Raw genomic sequence first — 20,017 nt, 5'->3', positions numbered from 1 at the left:
GGGGTGTGATTTGTAGAGCGTTCTAACTGCCCCACTTAGACCTGGCTGGTGCACTCTAAAATGTATCTAGTTTGCAGCAATGTAGTGTTAATGCAAACCAGGTACCTTTGGAGTGTGCCAGCAAGGTCTACACAGGGTAATTAGCGCACAACATGTTGGAGCATTTTACTGCAACCTGTAGACTTTTGTGGCAAATAAAATCTTCTGAGAACACTCCGAATAGCCATATTGGTTACCTACGTGGATATTTCACCCCCTCACTCTTAAAACTAAGCCAACATAGCTTCTAACGATAGGTGGGTTTTTTGTTTGTTTTTTTTCTTCTGTGCTTGCTGCATTACTGTGTTGATCGGTTAGTAAGCGGTTTTAATTCATCCTAATTATGGATAAAAGCATCCAGCAAACATCTACTGCAACAGTTGGTGCCTGCTGCTCCTATGGTGCTACATGTAAAACTCCTCCAGGAAAGTGTGAAGGGGACAGTCAGATATCTGCAGTTTATCATCGTAGTAGATGTACAAGTTGCAATAGTATTCAGGATTTGAATTTTAGATTAAAAATACAATCAATACAGCACAGATGCTTTTCCTTCTCTATGTACAGCTTTGTGTTCGAGCAATGGCATCACTTGAGACCATTGGCCCTTTGATGAATGGAATGAAAAAGCGATTGGATACGATTGGTCTAGCCTGCGAAGCGCTTAATCGAATGTTTCAAAAGGAGCAGAATGATTTAGTAGCCCAAGTAAGCAAGCTGTTCTAAAGAAATGGTACAAGTACCTCTCTCGCTCAGGTGTGCATTAGTCAGTTCAGGAGGTGTGCAAGAACTGTGTCCTGTGATTACTGACTACTTTAGAGTGCTAGATGGTGCTCCCTTCTGTCTTGCCTATTAACTCGTCTATTTTCCTGTTGTCTGTCTAATGCTATTAAAAGTCCTGGTTTGACAAAGCTAGAATTTGAAATTCCTCACCCATAGCTCAGAACTGCAGTACAGGCTTCCTCGTGCTCTTTGGACAACAGACTTAGACTTTATTGTAAAGCTTCTAAGGTGAGAGGGTAGCTTATGACTTGCATTCTGTAACTTTTCTCTTCTGAGACAGTAGAAAAAACTATGTCAGTAGGGCTTTCTTCAAGGATGTGGACCAGGAGCAGAACTGCCAGCTCACTTCATAATTGTCACAGAGTAGCTTAGTGTCTTCCGAGTTTAATTGATGTCATTGCATTTTCTTTTTTTCCTGGCATTTTTATCTTGTCTGCAGCGGCGTGAGCTTAGCTGTTTGCATACCTATACTGACCTGTCTTCAGAAATAGGTGTAATAGAACAGTTCAGAGTATTGTGGATCTTCAAAAGAGATCCTGTTGTTCCAAAAGACAAAAAACTTATTCGTGCAACAACTGTTCTAAAGCAGAGTGAAGTGAGCAATCAAACACTGGTAAAATTCCATTCAGTTCAAGTGTTCTCAAAGTCCATTGTATTAAGTATCTCCAATAATTTTGCTTTGTAGGCTTTGAAAGCAGATTTGGTTCCGTATCTCCTAAAATTGCTTGAAGGTGTTGGCCTTGAAAATTTGGAAAGCCCATCAGCCACGAAGGCTCAGATAGTTAAAACCTTGAAGTCTATGACTCACAGCCTACAGTATGGAGAACAGGTAAGTACTTACTAACAATGTTCTGAATCGCTGGGCTTGAGAAAGCTTAATCATTATATACAGAGATACAGTTTTGAACCAGTACACCTGAGAGCATGTCTCCCGGCCTAACCTTTATTGACGTGCTTAAGCTGTGTCAACTAATGGTTTATGTTAAGTGGCAGAGTATCCCAGATTCACAGCTTTTAATGACTCAGTCAATCCATATCTTCCTATGAAGGGAAGATCAGGAGCAGAGGATGAGATTTGTAAGCCACCAGATAAAGTATAGAAATAGTGTCTGAGAGGCCTAGAGTGCCAGTGAAGGCTGACGACATCTGAAATTAGATAGGCAAGACTGATGCACAGGTGTTCTTGGAGCCTGTTCGCAGTGGGTAAAGAGTAAAGTATCTGGAGAACTGCAGCTTGAAAACTTTTTGGATTCTTGAAAATTCCTCTGCACAGAGAATGCTTTAGAGTTGAGACCTAAAAAATAAATTGTCCAAGTAACACAGATTCCTCTGACCAGTTGAGACTATGTACACTTCCACTCCCACCGCAATAGTAAAATCAGAATCTTGTTCATACATCCCTCTGGTTCAGTTAGTCCTGCGCCCCTTTTTTCCATCCTCATTCAAGACTGTCAAGTACTATCGAGGTTGACACCCTGAATCTGCCGCAAGGCAACAGTTCTGCTTCTCAGGCTATCTGGCATTTGAGGCAGGAGGCTGCTATGATTGCTTCTACTCTCCCTGTTGACCAACTGAATGGGTGAGGGAAGAGAAGCACTAGGGAGAAATTCAAGCTGTTTGATAGCTCTAAATCTTCTTGGGATATCCATGCTTGTATATTCAACCCTCACGCAAACGATGACCAACTGTTTACCTACCCTATGTAATAGTTGTGGTTTTGGGTTAGGATTGTGTATGCCTATTTGGATACTTAAGTGTTCATTTTTTATAGATCTAGTTAATGTCTAAAAACTGACCTTACCACATTTAGTAAAGAGTGGAATGTTTCCATCCAGCTACTGTAAGCAGTTATTAAATGTAGACACTTACCAGCTCTTTATGTTGTAGGTAAATGAAATCCTGTCTCGTTCCTCTGTGTGGAGTGCCTTCAAAGATCAGAAACATGACTTGTTCATTTCTGAGACACAAACAGTAGGATACCTCACAGGTCAGTAACACTTATTTCAGATCAGAGTTGTAACCTTCACTTCACTGCTACTGTTCCAAATGAACCTTGAAATATGCCTGAATAGAACTGAGATACTTGACTTATTGTTTTAAGGTGTGGTGGGTACAGCCTCTATTTATCCTCCAAAGTTTTGCTGCCATCATGTGACCATTCGTTGCACTATGCTAACACTATGAAGTACTGTTTGTCATTTCATACTGTTTGATCTCTTCTGCTGACATGGGTAGGCCATCTCTGTTGTTGTTAGCCCGTGGCTGGCACATATCTGAACATGTATTTCTGAGAAATTAGTTACTATGGTTTTTAGTGTTTAAAAATAAAAGTGTAATGGGCTTTGTAAGACTTCTTATGCTTGCAGATTTTCCTACCAATAGCAAATAGTCCTCACAGTGCTCGGTGGTGGTACAGCTAAAGTGTGTGCCAGCTCCAGCTGGCTGTTGTACTTAAATATCACAGGCAAAGTTCTCATAAGTGCCTAAGAGCACAGTTCATTATGGCTTCATCACTTCTAGTGTATGGGTTCTATTCTCCATTTTTCAAATAACATCACTTTGTTCAAAAGCAAATTTAGCCTTTGTGACTTGGGTTTATCAAGAAGCATGGTGTTACCTGTTCACACTGTGCAAACATTTGATTAATTTATTGACTCATGTTAGCTCAAAATTATGCTGAAGCTGCATACTTGTATTCTGAGACCTGTAACTTTGTGGTAGGAAGAGCTCAAACTTTGAGAAACTTGCATGGCTAGATTTTTCATTTTGATAAGGCATACTGTATTATACTGTGGTTTCCTTCATGGAGTCCAAAGCTAAGCTTATTTTATTTAACAAACAATGAGTTCAGTTTTAGTTGATGATTAACATTTCAACATAACCTACAAACTGTTTACAAGCTGTAACAACAGGTTTCTTCTCATTGATTGCTGATAAAAGCAACCTAGAACACTGTTATGAAATTTCTCCACTAAAATAAATTATTTAAAACTGAGGGAAAGGCCAAAAGGTTTGTGTGGGAGTTTAATTTTTAAGACTTCTGATTTTGAAGGACTTCATTAAGCCTTTTCTCAAGTCAAGTATTACTAAGCTTTTCCTCACAGTCTAGGGAACTTGCATGCCTCTCCCCAGATAAGCACAGAGTTATAGTCACACCTTCTCTCTCTACCTGCATGTGGTCATCAGCCCTCACTTGTGAAGTAATACTGACTAGATTATTCACACACAAAGACAAATGTGTAGAAAGGAAAGGCTCTGATATTTCTGATCATATTTCCAGATAAAGCTCACTCAGCCCTTTTGGCTAATTGAGGTTAAGAATGTTACGACCTACGAGCAGATTCTTAGCATTTGTTGGGCTGTAGGGGTATACCATTATTTGAACAGGAGACCCCTAATTTGTGGTTTGTTTGCCCTACATGAAAAGGGCATAGCACTTCTAAGTCACACATCCACGTTCAAGACTGTCTAGCTGATTCCTAGACGCTCACTACTCCATTTATTTGGTAAACAGTCTCACTTTTTTTCGGCTATCAGCAAGACATCAGAGCCAACATGGTTCCATGCATTGGTAGACTTTCTGAAGACAGACTCATTGCTCTTTTGCTAATTTTTGCTGAATAGAGTCCTACAGTATTTCATTTTACTATGGGATTTCTTTGGTATAAGTGTTAGCTGACTTCAGCTGCTGGGGGGAGGGAAGGAGGGAAGTGAGGGAGGGACCCAAACAATTTATATTCTTAATGACCAGACTTCGAGAGATTCTGGACAAGTCAAGTAACCTCTCTATGCCTTTCTTGTTTGTAGCATTGGGTGATTCTTAAATGATAGGAGTGAGGCTAAATTCCTTATGCTTGTAAAGTGCTTTCTGATCATAGGAGGGAAGACACTGTAGAAATGGTAATCTAACCATAAACTAAGAGTATTTCTCTATTTATACTCCGCACTTGTCTACACTTAGATTGCTGTAGCGCTTTGTGAAGATGCTACCTGTGCTGACATGGGAGAGCTTCTCCCATTGGTGTAGGTACTCCACCTCTCCAAGAGGCAGTAGCCATGTTGACATAGCGCCGTCTACACAGAGCTTGGTCAGATTAAATGGGTTGCTCACGGGTGTGGATTTTCCACACTTCTGAGCGATGTAGTTAGTCATGTAAATCTGTAGTGTAGACCAGGGCTGACAGTGTTCTGCCCTACCTTTGCTTCAAACTGCTTCGCTGTCTACACTTCCCTTACAACTTCCCTTGCTTATTTCTTTTTCTCTCAGGTGTCTCTTCTCCTTCCCTTCTAACTGGTAGCAGTCCCCTTCACCTCAGAAGTGGGCTTTAGATGTGCTCTGCCAGGCAGCTTGCTAACTTCTGTGTAGCTCTCTAATGCAGGTAGATATCATTTTGCTAAACGCATGTTCCATTCACTGCATTCCTAGTAACTGACTTATGTGCTCTTTTAGATGCATGCTATGCAATAGGAGCAAGTGTGTAGTCTCCTCAAAATATTGCAAAATACTATATGGACTATTAAACTGCTGCAATTGTACTTACTGTTCCAAAAATTGTAACTCGCTCCTCCTAGAGAAGATACCTTGTTGAATGATGATCTAAATATATAGACTAAACCATTCCTGAAGGAATTTATTGGAATATTTCTGGGGAAAATATTTGAGGAACAAGTGAATTGGATTAGTATGTTGAATCTGTTAGGGTTCACACATGATTTTGAGTCCAGTCCACTGCTTTGTGCCAGTAAGCTAAGGTATATATCCACCAATTGGTTTGTGAAACAAGTATACCTTGTGTATATATACAGTAATGGAGTTAAGCTTTATTCAGTAATCCCTAAGCAGCAGGGGTTTTGTAGGGTTTTTGTTTTGAAAAATCCCTATGGATCCTTACACTTTCCCTGCCCTACAGCCAGCTTCTTTTCACCAGTTAGTACTCTGCATACTTCATCCTCCAGTTGATTTTGCTTTTAGATCAACTTTTCATGAACATGAAAGTGGACTGCTTTCTACCTATGTTTACTCACAAGGTTCATGAAGGGTATGATGCATTTGGATCACCTCAAGACACAAGAGGGGTCATAAAAATGTAACGTCCTTACTTGGCTACTATTCTTGAGTCACCCAGTACCTACCTGCGAGTCCAGGTTTCTCATATAGAAAAATTTAGTCTTTGTGGCAGTGACTTTCGATTCAAGCTCTAGTGACAAATCCACAGTAGACTAAGGTTACTGTTAAAAGAGAAGGAGTGCAGATCTGTTAAACTCTGATTCAGAGAAGAATTAAAGGGACCTTCCTTTTCTTCTGAGGAGATGGAACATTAATATTCACTTTCTTCAGGCTTGGCAGTGCTGCTTGTATTCTGAATGCTTTCTGCCTTTTAAGTGAAAGAGAAGCACTAGGAGTTGTGCTATGCCATCTCAACAGGGATAGACACGTTGCCAGCTAGTGAGACGGTTTAATGGCTTTATCCCTCCAAAGTATGGGAATTCCTGCTAGTTGTATCCGAAAGCATAAATGCCAGAGTGAGGGTATCCAATTATAAAATATCTGAATACTAGTTATCATTAGGTCACTTTATTTTGTCAGTTTCTCTTCCATTGGGCTGGAATTGATTTTTCAGGGTTTTTTTGTTTGTTCCTTGTTTAGTGATACACAGCACATTAGATTTATTAAACCTCAGACTCTCAAATATATAAACATGCCACCCCAAACCCTAGGCACCCTCTATTTCCTTAAGCACAAATCCTAGGAATTTCCTAGGCTCTCATACTACAGTGACTGGGGATGGACAGATATGAATGAGATTTATCCTCAATTCCTGATGGCAAGTTTTAAAAATAGAAACCATAAAACAGATTTTGTTAAGCTTAATGAGGAGACAGCTATAAGGTCAGTCAAACTGTCTCAGTATTTTCAAAGATGAAAATGTTAACAAGAAGTGATTCTGAATATTAAGTGTGGAGAACAGCCATTTGATTATATTAAAACTAATTATCAATATTTTTCTCTTTCTCCCCCCTCCCCACCAGGCCCTGGAGTTGCTGGCTACCTTACTGCAGGAACGACATCCTCTGTAATGCCCAGTGTACCACCCCCTGTAGACAATGAATTGGGAGATACCAGCTAAGAGATTTGAAATACCCATGAAAGACTTTTAAAGGCAGATTGGCCAGTGATGAGGAACTGCACTTTCCTCCCTCTGATGCATTGCAATGAACTTACTGCCTTTCCAGTTGTTTCCTGACAGTGTTATTCCTTTTTCTATGAATATATTTTTTTTAGGGGAAAAAAGTCAGTGCGTCTGTCACGTTATAACATAAAGCACGCTAAGGATCAGTCCGAATGGGTACACAAGAATTTTTTTCTTGTTGTACGTAAGCACATTTTGTTCCTTTCTATTTGTTTACAAGACTGTGAATCAAACAACTTTTTCCTAGTTTTTATATTTTATGAATTAGCATGACTGGAGTTGAATTACAGTCCAGAAGAATTGGGCTAAGTCACTTGACCCCCACCATCCCCACTAACGGCATTTTCCTCCTCTGCTCCTGACATGATCAGTCTCATTGAACATGACTTACTAGAGGTTTGTCCCTGCACCAGTTCACTGATGTCCTTAATCATTAACATTATCTTCCTGAGATCAAACTGCATTAGAGACTTGTATGTATAACTGGCTTTACCAAATTGAAAACACTTCAGCAAAAAAAAAAAAAAATTAAAAAAATGATGTCAACCTGGTATGTAAGAACCTAGTGTAATTGTGAAATGTTCTATACATTATCCAGTATATAAAAACTTTCTATATTGTATGTACATTATACAGATCACTCATATGTACATAAAATTTTAAAAATAAAGGGAATTGAGAGCCTTGTTAATGAGACAAAGCTGTTCTTTTAATGGAATGTTTCTTCCTTCTTGGAAATGGTTAGAATTCTAGAGCAGCCAGCTAGACAGTACTTCTGCGAGAGGGGTGTTCTTGTGTGATGGGAAAATGTACTGAATTGGTTGTTCTAAGTATTTTGCCTGGAGCTGTGGAGATGCTCTAATCCACAGCTAAACACTATGCATAACCTCAGTTATTCACAGTGTTAGCAACACTGACCTTGCATGTTCTTGTTAAAAGTTCAGCTGGGTAAAGTGTCATCATTATAGCCGTAACTAAAAAAATGGATGAAATTTTACCTTTGTATGTAAACATGTGCATATGAGGAAAGAATCTGTCCTTTTAATATTCAGTGGTATGGTTTTGTGAGGTCAGTCTGGTCTACTGAAGACATGCCATTGGCATAGGGCAGGGGTGGGTGAACTTTTTTGGGGGGGCCTGAGGGCTACATCAGTGTTCCAAAACTGTAAGGAGGGCCAGGTAGGGAAGGCTGTGCCTCCCCAAAGAGCCTGGCCCCTGCCCTGTCCCATGTACCCATCCACCCCCTATCCAATCTCCCCCCCCCCCCCCCACCCCCCCTTCCCTGTCCCCTTATCATGCCACTTAGAGCAGCATGTCAGGCAGCTGCACTGCCCAGCAGGAGCTTGCTGCCCAGAGCACTGGTGGCCTGGCAAGCTGAGGCTGTGGGGGAGGGGCTGAGAGCTCAAGGGACAGGCAGGATGGTCCTGTGGGCTACAGTTTGCCCACCTAGCATAGGGGATCACTACCTCTCTGCTATAAGCTTGGGTATGATTCCTCTGCCTCTCATCAAGCTAGCAGAGCATAAATAGCAGCCATGGAGGCTTTGCACAGCTATGCTGAATAAATACCCACATTCTGGACAGATGTGTGGCCTGCAACACTTGCTCCCTAACAGTTCCTTCTAAACCTTGATATGTTAAGTGATATGTAGTAAAATCAATATTCAGTGTCTCATGATGCCTGTCTATCACTACATTGCTGAAGAGCTGCAGAAAGTGTTTCTTCAGAACCAGCCAGAACAAAGAGCTAGCATCTGAGAAGGAAACAAGAGAAAGCTCTTGCTTGCTAATTTCTCCCCCCACCCCCCCAACTTGATTTAACAGAGGGTAGAGACAGTTATTACTTGTCAGTGGCAGGCTGGCTCATTCTGTAGATTTTTGGCTTGTGGTACACGCAACACTTTTTTCTAAGATTTTTGCCTTTAGGAATGCTCTAGAAGAAATGGAGTCTTCCTCCATACTGTTCCTTTTATAAAGAAGCAGCATTGGACTATTGGGGGAGAGATCTTTTATTCAGACTTATGCATTAGTGACACTTTTAAAATCTCAAACAGTAAACTACACACTTTAGATGGATGCAGTGCCCTAAGTTAAACCATTTCAGAAAATAAACTAACATTCTACAGGCAGCATCATACAGGTCTTGACTGAGAGAACATCTGTGACATAAGAATTAAGGGCTTGATAAAGTAATCTTCAGGCTAGTGCCCTGAAAGGTTAACTGGAAAAATGTTATTTAGCAGCTTAGGACACTGGTACCTCTAAGTAAAACAAATCCAAGTTACCTTTGTACTATAAACTTATCACTGTAGAATGTAGAAAATTAACAATATAGGTAACTTTAGTTCAAACTTCTAAATCATTCAGAAGTGTTTAATCATACAATAGCATTACTTCAGTTTTAAAAGGAACCAGGTTTTTAGACTAAACTTTATTACATTTTTGAGGTCAGTTGCTTGGCTTGGTCCTGTAGTTCCAGTTTTGCAATTGCTGAGAGGTGAACTTCATCAGGCCCATCAGCTATTCGGAGGGTCCGAATAAAGGCAAACCTGCATAAGAAGTTGTTCTGAAATTAGTGTGGATTCTAGAGCTTGCAGTGCCAGCACTTAATAGTGTGGGTTGGTAATGTGACAGCAAAAACTGCAACTTAAGATTTTCTTTTATAGTTAATGTCTTCTCAATAAAAATCTAAAGTAGGATGTCTCCTTAATACATGAAGTAAGAAACCTTGTGCTGCTAGAATTGTTTGATTGAACAGAACTGGTTCTGGGGAAGGAGACATTCTTAGAGTCAATCCAAGCTAGAACTTCTTCCTCAAGACTAAATCCAGCTAGGAACCCCATGCATGAAGCCAGCAGCTTTTTTGTACATTAACAAGATTGGAGCACTTGGAAAAGCCAGCATCAAACTCATTTAGGAAGCAAGCCTTTCCACTTCCTCTGGGAATTGCCTAGATGATGACTCAGTTTTTAGTGTAATGTAAGCAGCCTTTTGTTTAGAGATTTCAGATATAGAGTCCTGAAGTTAACTGGTGCTCTGTTAGGAATAGAAGGGTAAATGGTTCTACAACTTTAAGTACCATATCCTTTTCACTACACCCAGCTGCTACAGTTTCCTGGGATATCAACTGTAGCCAGGCTAGCTGCTAAGTCCCCATGTTGGTCAGCTCTAGACCACTGGCTCTGTCCTTTCACCTCAAGCAATAGATGCTATGTTGGCAGAGAGAGGTCCCAAATCATGGATGATGTTTGGGGGTGGGGGGAAGTAGTGACCTTTAGGGGATTGAACCAGCACCAACATGCATGTGTACACTGCAGTTAGCCACCAGGGGCTGGCCCCTGCCAGCTGACTTGGCCTCAGGCTAAGGGGCTCTAACTGCAGTGTAGATGTTCAGGTTTGGGCTGCACTTTGGGACCCTCCAGCATCTTACACTATAGTTAAACAGCCCCTTAGCAGAAGGCAGCTGGGATAGGCCCCCCCAACTGCAGTGCAGCATATAGTGCATCTGGCCATGCAACCTCATGTCTGGCCCTTAGAGGGGGAGAACTACACTTAAGTTTCACTTCTAATTCTAGAAATGCACTTTGTTGTATTACAGTACTACTTGGAGGACCCATGGGCACTGGGCTCCCTCCCATGGTGATGGATATTATACAAACAGGTCTTGAAGCACGGACTGTCTTATTAACAGAGGGTGGGGGTGGAAACAAAGTGTCTTGCCCAAGATCACAGGGAAAGCTGGGATATGAACCCCGATTCCAGTGCACTGTTCTATTTTCAAACCATACAGCTATCACCATCAGTGGGGCTTGTGCATCTCTGGAATCAAAACTGTATTTTGGCCCATAGATGAGAGCAAACTGACAAATCTAAGCCAGTTATGAGAGAAGCAATGTTGATATTGAAACAGGAGTAGCCTGGGCCTATGTCTTGTAATGGAGGTGTTTATCCAAACTTTGCCAGTAACGCTTGCACTTCATTGGCATTGAGTCATCAGAAGATCCAGTCTTGGTAAGACACACTAGTTCATCCAAGTTATTGAGATCAATGCAAGAATCACTGGGCAAAATTCCACAGTATGTGTTATGCAGGAAGTCCGACTAGATCATTAAAGACCAGAAGGGACTATTAAGTTATTTATTTATTTTGTATACCACCTCTCTACTCTGAGGTGTGGAATAACACCTTTGAGTACAGGAGACAAAATTCTGCTCTCAGATGCAGCCCCACTGACTTCAGTGGAGGTGCAAGAGTACAGCAGGGCTAGAGCTGGGCAGATAATGGATTGTTCCATTCACTAGCAGTTGCAAAAAATAATCATTTTGGATCAAACCGAAAATGGAATTCTAAGTTTGTCAAAAATCAAAAGAGCAGCCACCTGTCTTAGTCACTGGGCTCCAGGTCATTCCATCTCTCCTGTTGAAGGTGTTTCACTTATTTATAAACAGTCACTAGAGTAGGGACTTGAACTTACATCTCCCATATCCTCAGTGAGAGCCCTAAATTCAAGTCCCTGTTCTAATACTAAATTATTTATTAAAGTAAAACAGCTTCCACAGGTCTGAGAATGACCCAGAGCCCTGTGGTTAGGACACCCTGCTGCAATGTGAGACTAAAGTTCAAGTCCCTCAGCAGGCAGGGTCTCCAATATCTCATGAGACTGTCCTAACCCCTGGGCTAAAAGCGATTAGGGAGCTGGCCATCTTCCCCACACCCCAAACTTTAAAAATCTAGTCATTTGCTTTTCTGAAAATGCCTGAACAAAATTTTGAGGTTAGGTCAAAATTACATGTTTTTGACATTACTAAACCATTTAGAGAATTTTGGGGTGGTCAAAACAATCTGATAAAAATTCACATAGTTCTGCATTTTTTTGGTCAAATTACTTGCCAAAAAGAAACTGCCCAGCTCCAGTCCCAGCAGAATTTTGCTCAATTTTAACCAGTTTGACAAGAAAGGGGAAATACTGCTAGTTTTAGAAACATGGGATAGATCTCTCTCCTACTCACATACGAGCCAAAGGAAAATCCTGAGAAACTCCAGCTCCTCCACAAACTTGGATTGCATAGTCCACCACTTTAAGGACAGCTCTAGGTGCAACCACCTTGATCATAGCTATCTGTATGAAAAAAACAAAAACAAACCTGAATGTAGGAGTTTTCCACCACAAGGGGTGTAGGAAAATGGGACTTTCACGCAGCTCTGCTTCTGTTTTTTCCACAGGCCCAGTTCCAAGAGCTGGATTGCAACTAGCTGTGCATTTGCCACAACTCAGGGATTTTGCATTGCAAGCTTCCACTCCATCTTTAATGTAACTTTATCCTGACCTTCAGGAATGACCTCAGTGGCTACAGAAGCCTTTGGACACACTCAATTCTTGGTCTCTCAAAGACTGCCAAGATGGGGACACTTCTAGAAATTGGACTAATGTGTCATATCATATTTGGGCTATATTCAATAATTGTTGCAAGGTGCTAGCTCCCAAAGAAAGGAAAGGTGCTTTGCACCATGCAGGATTGTGGCTTTAGAGAGTAAGGTTCTGTACTTATCCTCTAGGCCATCCAAATGCATTCCACCCCATTTATAACTTTAGGCTTAGACTAACAAGTAATGATTTTCACCTGAAACATAAATAAATATATCAGGTAAAAGATTACCAATATCCATTAGTGACTGGACCTCTTTAACCTGTTTTAAGTGGCTAACAGTAGTGACCAAAAATATGAAGCAAGAGAGCACAAATTTAAGACAATTAAGTGACACTTTGATTTCAGAATTTCCACAGAATTTCCAATTTTTTTTTTTGCAAGATTCACTGGGTCAAATCTATTAAGCAGAACTGGTTGGAGAAAGGCAAGGAGTTGCCAGGAAATTAAAAACAACAAAACAAAAAAAACCCACCCAAGTTCTATTTTTCAAAACACAGGAAGTTTGCCTTTTTTTGAAAACTGGAAAAAAATCTCGTTAAAAAATGGAAAATTGAATTTTCTGTGAAGGTGTTCTCTTCCATGAACAGGCTGGGGTTTATCAAAAGATTTCCACCAGCTCTATTAAGATAGGAGCAAATCCTGAAAGTGGGTCCTTTATTATTTATTTATTACTTTATTTATTTATTACTTTATTTTTTTCTCTGAAAGACCAAAAAAATAAACAAACCCCGCTTACCTCTTTCCTTGCTTGTGCACTGCCCTTGGTATCAATGCTGCTAGCTGCCTTCAGTGTAAGCAATCGGGCCTGCTCAATAGCAATGCGGCTTTCAGCAATCCAATGGGCAACAACCTCCTGTAGAGACATAAAGAGAAAATTGTGGGCATAGAATAATAGAATATCAGGGTTGGAAGGGACCTCAGGAGGTCATCTAGTCCAACCCCCTGCTCAAAGCAGGACCAATCCCCAATTTTTGCCCCAGATCCCTAAATGGCCCCCTCAAGGATTGAACTCACAACTCTAGGTTGAGCAGGCCAATGCTCAAACCACTGAGCTATCCCAGCCCCCCCATGAAACATTATCTGGGTTTTCAGAACAACCCTTTGTCTCTCTCAGCTATACACCTGCAAAGTTTTCAATGCTGGATGCTTAAATAAGGCTCCTGGATAGAAGTGGGGTGATCATGAAATGTACTGAGCTCCCACTGGCTTTGAAGGGATTTGTGTGTACTCAGCACTTCTGAAAATCAGCCCACTTCTTCTACACATGAGAAAACCATAAATTAAAACTAACCAGACAGACAGTCAACTAATAAAAGTTTTTCTCATCCAGCTACCAACCCCTTAAGCCCAAGGCCTAAGTGGACAGAGAGACAGCAGTGTCTCTTCATGGATGGGACAGGCAATATCCAGCCTCAGAGTTGCTGTGGTTCTGTTCTTATACTAGAATCTAAAAAGAGAAAAAAGAACCACACAACTGCCCATCCTCATTTGTTTGGCTCTTCCCATTGCTTTGGCTCTGTGCACCTGCCTGCTTGCTGTTCAGACTCCCCACTCTCCTCATGCTCTGGTAGTGTTGTCTACTTCTGCCCTATTTGCACCTCCTCTCCTTGCTATTACTACCCATTCAAACCACCTCCCTGCAAAGTCCTTCCATGAAGTTCAATTAGTTATCTCCAAATCGGGGGGGTTGGGGAGCAATGCGGGGCTTCACGACCTAGGGAAACAGTTGTGCTGTGGTTCTTAGTGTATCTGCCCTTTACTATTTTTGCCAATGTATTACTAGTCCCACTATAGTCAACTACACAATCTCAGCTTGTTTGCAGTAATTTAAGACCTTGATAGCAGCCCTTCTATGCTATTTTCAGAACACCTTTCCTGTATGAGGCTACCTTTCAGAAGTAACAGCATCTGGGCCACTTACAAATGATAAAAATTCCATTTTGCACCTTTTGTGAACTCAGCAGGCCAGAGCCTCAGTTAGTGTAAGTCAATGTAGCTGAGGATCTGGCCCAATAATTTTCCCCCACAATCTTTTTTCTAGGTCTATGCTTCTAAGGCTATGTTAGTGTTGTGGGGGGGAGAGCGCTCCTGCCACCCAAGTGCTGTTCACACTGGTGCTTGTCGTTGGCAAAACTTTTGTCTTTCCGGGGGTGGGGGGGGTGTTAACATCCCTGAACGACAAAAGTTGTGTCTTTCACTTGCCACTCTAGACAAAGCCTAACGGTTTGTTTATTTGAAAGGGACTCTGACAATGTGTGCATTTTGTAATTCCACTGTTTGAGATGCTAATGGTGGTACTTCGATTTTGTGTTTAATTGTTTCGTGTGATGTGCCAAGATGTTTATACAGCTATTTCTAATTATATCAGTTCTGTATAAACATTTTCTAGAATCTGCTACAATCACTTCACTTCCTTCTTCCCAGCCTTTACTTTATGAAAAGGCAGACAAACATTTGTGTCTTCTTGGCTGAGACCCAGAAATACTTGATGTCTGCCAAGCAAAGGGAGTCTGCAGCACATCAATTTACAGACGTAGCAAAACAGGCAAACGCTATCAGGAAGGAATGTCTGGCAGATCAGGCCAAATACTCAGCCTGGCCTTAACATTGATTTGCACTGGCAAAAATGAAGTTATTTTATGGCTATGATCACACAGTTCCCAGTCTCTGATTGGGCCCACAAGTCAAGGCTAGACATCTAAGTGCCCAATAATGGCGAATCAAATTTGTGCCTGTGAAAACAAGTCCAGGGTTTGCAGACCTGCCCTGCCTCTGGAGTCCTGGTCCATGCTGATCAGAGAAAACCAGCCAAAACTCTGCTACAAAATGTGTATTTAAATACAGTGAACAGGGCTTTAGTACTTGTTAGGAAAACAACTATAGGAATTCACTCAGATTGCAGATCTTGGCTCAATCAAAATGGAGACTCTCCCAACCTTAATATTTTCTTTCCTATTTGAGACAGGATATTTAACCTACAGCATCTCCAGAGTTGCTGGGAATTGGTGGTTATGGGTAATGCTGTCTGACATCTCAACCTTTTCTAGAGTGACTGTTACTGTGGAAGTTAGAGTCCCAAGCTTCCCACATGAGCTAAGCCAAGGGGTATTCATAGCAAACTAGGCAAAGAGGTAGTGGCTTACATGCTGGTACAGTTTCTTCCCAAAGGTCACCCTCTGAGCTGCACGCTCACACATTATCTGTAGAGCCGATTCAGCCACACCTATTGATCTCATGCAGTGGTGAATGCGGCCTGGCCCAAGCCGACCTTGAGCGATCTCAAAACCCCTTCCTTCACCTGCGTGAGAAGAGAGGTGAGAAACAAAATGGCCATGCGGAACTCATTTCAATGCTTCAAATAACCGCGCACTTCTGCTCTGAAGAAAATCAGTGGCCGTACTGCAGGTATTGTCTGTTGCTACCCTAGAGAGGAGCTTCTTTACAAAGATTATTTTGCAGCACTGTAACCATTTTAATTATTTCATACCTATATGTACTCACACAAAGCAACAGACACCAAAAGCAAAAGGTCAAGAGGTTGGAAACAGATGAAGCACAATTAGTGGATGCTTTTCTGCTATGAAGAGGAGACAACTCAGATTCTGCAGACTAGTAGGAGATGTTTTGAAGCAGAAAAGTACAGCTAAGGGATTGTGTGCTGGCCCAATTCAACCCCTGTTGACACTACTGTCGAGAATGAACTTCTCTCTCCAAGAGGCGGCTCCTGGAAAAACTGTCTTTACATCTAAAACAGATAAAGGAAGAACAAAAACTTAACGGCATATTCCTTACCTAGGAAGGTTATTCATCACAACTTTCATCAGATTTTAAAAAGGACTTAAAGTTAGTATCATTGCAGTGACTTTCAAAGAACAGTTAACAGTGAAGCTCACCTAGTATTAAATTGGAGGCAGGTACTCGCACTTCATTAAAATGTATTTCAAAATGTCCACCGTGGGGCTGATCTAATCACACAAAGAAAAAGCAAAATATCCATGTATAAAATTGATTCTAGCCAATATTCACTAGCAAATTACAGGTGCTCAGTACTGATGTTCATATTAGATATGCATTCTAAGAGTGTCTTTAGTACTTTATGTTTATAGTATAATTCTTACTCCTGAGATTCCGAGTAGGCTAATACAAATGCAAACGTAGCTGATAATTACTATTTCCTCCTTACCCAGGTAGCCAAACACGGAAAGAGGTCTTATAAGCTTCAAGCCTGGTATGTCCAGTGGAACTATGATCATACTGTGCTGTCTGTTCCTGATTAAGACAAAAGTAACAGGTTAGGAGAAATCTCAACAGCTATTTTAGATTTAAAAAAAGAAAAAGTACAACGTTTAAAAAGTTTGGTATGATCTGTCCTCTCCTGTGCTACACATATGGGTGGAGAGGCAGGCGAGAGCTGTGTTTAAGAACTGTGGGGGGAGGAGGGAAGAAATGAAGGTAAAAATGCAGCGCCCAGAGGGGTTGGGCAGCTGGACATCGGGTTCCAACATTCATAGAGGGGTGCCAGACAGAAGGTGTGTGCCCTGAGTGAGAGCCTAAGGTTTTATAATAAGCATCAAAATAGATGCCTTCATATTTTTCTCTCTGCTTGATGTACATGTAAATACAATACATTTTATCAGGAATGGTTGGGTTGAGAAGACTGAAGAAATACTCCCTGCTTTCAGAACTTGTGGTATGAACGAACGGTTAAACCCCTTGATTCAATTAACTTTTCCGTATATACGGGCATCTCGATCTTGCCCCATTTAAGTTAATGGGAGTTTTGGCATTAACTTCAGTAGGAGCAGGATTCAGGCCTTTTATTCTTGCACTTACTTTTTCTGTGTATAGTTTTGCCTTTATTAATATTCATAGAACCATTCCCTCCTCTAGTTATGCTTTAATAATACACTTAATGAATTAAAAATGTAAACCAGGTCTGGTGGTAGGCTTTAATTTTAAAAAGTGAGTATTCATGATGTTGATTTTAGAGGATACATTTTCAAAAGGCTGAAGGGAGAATTAAAGACATTAGGGCCATATGTTGTCCTTGATCCAACCCATACAGATCAAGAGTACCTTATGACTTGGACTCTTTATCTGAGAAATTCTGAAGTTTGGTCAGTTAGATTTCTGAGGGTACATATATGGCCTAAGGTTCCATTTCTAAACCACACTCAACTCTAACTGACCAATGCAATTAAAATTGTTCCATGTAAAGGTTTTGTGAGCAATGGCTCGTTCAATAAATAGGGTTTTTCTTTGGGTCTCATTGCTTGGATCCTGAACAAATGTCTCAGTAACCATTTAATTCTTACCTGGATGCAGAAATATTTTTATTTTTAGCCATCACAATTGCGACTTTGCAATTTGTATTCCCCGCCCCTAAAAAAACAAGAAATCGCTTTTCACATAAAAATCTCTCTAGGGAAGTAATTTAATGAAGTTTCACAGAACAACTTCTTACAGTGTTTCTTTCGTGTAACCAGGGCAAAAGTGAGTAATCTATTATCTATGCTGTTTCTGGGCTATTGTGTAGAAAAGGAAGTGCAATCACCTGATTAACATGGAAAAAAAAAAATCAAACAGAAAATGCCCTGGATCCAGTTTCATCATTCATTTTTATTTTTCTAGGAAAAAGATCAAACAAGGTGCTTGAAGAGGAAGTCTACATTAATTCCATCACCCTTGCAGCTGAGCAAATAACGAAGGCAAGCACTCACTCACTCACGCCAGATGCTGCCTTTCAAGCACAGCTAGTTTTTTACGCACTTTTCTCCCCATTCAAAGTGCCTTGTTCTGGTTTCAAGACAAAAATAAACTCAATGGGAATTCTTATCTGAAAATAAATCAGTAGTCTTTTGAGCCAGCCACAGCATTATTAGATATATGTTTGTGTGATAGAAAACCAAAAATTTAATGGATACTCCAAAAGATTATTCTAGGATGGATTATATGGATCTAGGTTACAATAGTGACTAAAAAATGGCTTCTCAACAGATCTGCTCCCACGCTATGATCTACTCAGAGACCCTTCTCCTTGCTTTAGTACCATTACATTGCCTTGGTCCTTTTTATATCCTACAGGAATTCCACAGCTATGGGAGAGTGAGCTGGATTCTATTTGACCTTTCACAACTATCAGCAGAATTGTTAAATTGCCATGGCAATGAAGACATCACATTTACACAGATCGTGTCACTGAGGAGGGGATTTGACCTGCAGGATCTTTATTACTAGTGGTGATGAACCAGAAGCACAATTTGACTGTCAGATCCCAAGCTGAGGCTATGCCAACACTACCGTGGTAAATTGACCTAAGTTACGCTATTCCAGCTACGTGAGTAACATAGCTGTAGTCACCATAGCTTAGGTCAGCTTATTGAGGTGTTTACACTGCTCTGGGTCAACGGGAAATGCCCTCCCGTCGACTTACCTTACTCCTCTCATTCCCGCTGGAGTACTGGAGTGCACTGGAGAGCGCTCTGCTGTTAGGATATAGATATTCAGGCCTGTCTGTAAAGGCCTATACTCTAAGAATTTTGGTGTATTCTTATCACTTGGCTAGTTATAGAGGTACAAAAGAGAATCAAAATCACTGTCTGCCGGTGTAAGGGCCTTTTCTTACTGTGACAGTCTGAGGCCCTGTGCTTAAGCTAAGGCCTTTGGCTAAGCAGCAGAGGCAGCCATAAGCTAGGAAGCGACAGGTCACATCCTCACATTCCAAACTAGTCACATTGAAAGAAGGTGCTATTGGGCTGTTAGGAATACAATCCTGTCCTGATAATGCCTATCACCTCCAGAGAAAGGGAAGTGCCTAGAAAATGTAAAAGGAAACAGCATCCTGTCTGGCACGAACTCACTTATCAATACTGGGATGTGAAATCCTCACTTCTGTATTGTTTTGTCATTATAGTTCCCACTTTGTTATTGTTTGTCTGTATAATCTCTGTCTGGTTCTGTGATTGTTCCTGTCTGCTGTATAATTAATTTTGCTGGGTGTAAACTAATTAAGGTGGTGGGATATAATTGGTTACATAATCATGTTACAATATGTTAGGATTGGTTAGTTAAATTTCAGGAAAATGATTGGTTAAGGTATAGCTAAGCAGAACTCAAGTTTTACTATATAGTCTGCAGTCAATCAGGAAGTAGAGGAGGGGGCCTTGGTGGGAGGGGGTGGGCGTGGGAGAGATGGGAACAGGGAATGGGGGTGGAGAAATTGGAATCATGTTTTGCTAAAGGGGGAAATGGGAACAGGGAATGGGAGTAAGGAAATTGGAATCATGTTTGGCTAAGGGCAGGAATGGGAACAGGGACACAGGTGTAAGGCTCTGTGGTGTCAGAGCTGGGAAGGAGGATACTAAGGAAGGAAACTGGAATCATGCCTGCTGGAAGTTCACCCCAATAAACATCGAATTGTTTGCACCTTTGGACTTCGGGTATTGTTGCTCTCTGTTCATGCGAGAAGGACCAGGGAAGTGAGTGGGTGAAGGAATAAGCCCCCTAACATCTGCCATCAATTTAGTAGGTCTTCACTAGACCCACTAAATCGACCCGTGGTAGCGTAGACATAGCCTCG

The 20,017-nt window shown here is 41.1% G+C and overlaps 2 protein-coding genes across 8 annotated transcripts in view; one reads left to right on the top strand and one right to left on the bottom strand.

Moving 5' to 3' along the window:
* Positions 1-7,701, top strand: part of DNAJC13 (DnaJ heat shock protein family (Hsp40) member C13) — a 101,238-nt gene extending 93,537 nt beyond the window's left edge. For both annotated transcript variants that reach the window (XM_043540795.1, XM_037890309.2), the window contains 4 exons: positions 604-744; positions 1,505-1,648; positions 2,707-2,806; positions 6,850-7,701. In XM_043540795.1, the coding sequence (XP_043396730.1) occupies positions 604-744; positions 1,505-1,648; positions 2,707-2,806; positions 6,850-6,947 (483 nt within the window). In that variant the 3' untranslated portion in view covers positions 6,948-7,701. The remainder of the gene's footprint in view (positions 1-603; positions 745-1,504; positions 1,649-2,706; positions 2,807-6,849) is intronic.
* Positions 7,702-9,002: 1,301 nt separating this feature from the next.
* ACAD11 (acyl-CoA dehydrogenase family member 11) overlaps positions 9,003-20,017 on the bottom strand; it is a 61,262-nt gene continuing 50,247 nt past the window's right edge. For 4 of the 6 annotated variants that reach the window (XM_007064304.4, XM_037890296.2, XM_037890298.2 and 1 more), the window contains 7 exons: positions 17,754-17,820; positions 16,622-16,707; positions 16,332-16,403; positions 15,582-15,736; positions 13,175-13,291; positions 12,019-12,128; positions 9,003-9,558 (listed from right to left, as the gene is read on the bottom strand). In XM_007064304.4, the coding sequence (XP_007064366.2) occupies positions 9,444-9,558; positions 12,019-12,128; positions 13,175-13,291; positions 15,582-15,736; positions 16,332-16,403; positions 16,622-16,707; positions 17,754-17,820 (722 nt within the window). In that variant the 3' untranslated portion in view covers positions 9,003-9,443. Of the gene's footprint in view, positions 9,559-12,018; positions 12,129-13,174; positions 13,292-15,581; positions 15,737-16,042; positions 16,184-16,331; positions 16,404-16,621; positions 16,708-17,753; positions 17,821-20,017 lie in introns of those variants that run through there. The other 2 variants (XM_043540803.1, XM_037890299.2) reach the window with 2 other exon arrangements.

The sequence above is a fragment of the Chelonia mydas genome, chromosome 2 (genome assembly GCF_015237465.2).
Source record: "Chelonia mydas isolate rCheMyd1 chromosome 2, rCheMyd1.pri.v2, whole genome shotgun sequence".
Lineage (NCBI taxonomy): Eukaryota > Metazoa > Chordata > Testudines > Cheloniidae > Chelonia > Chelonia mydas.
This window is presented reverse-complemented; position numbering and strand designations above follow the sequence as displayed.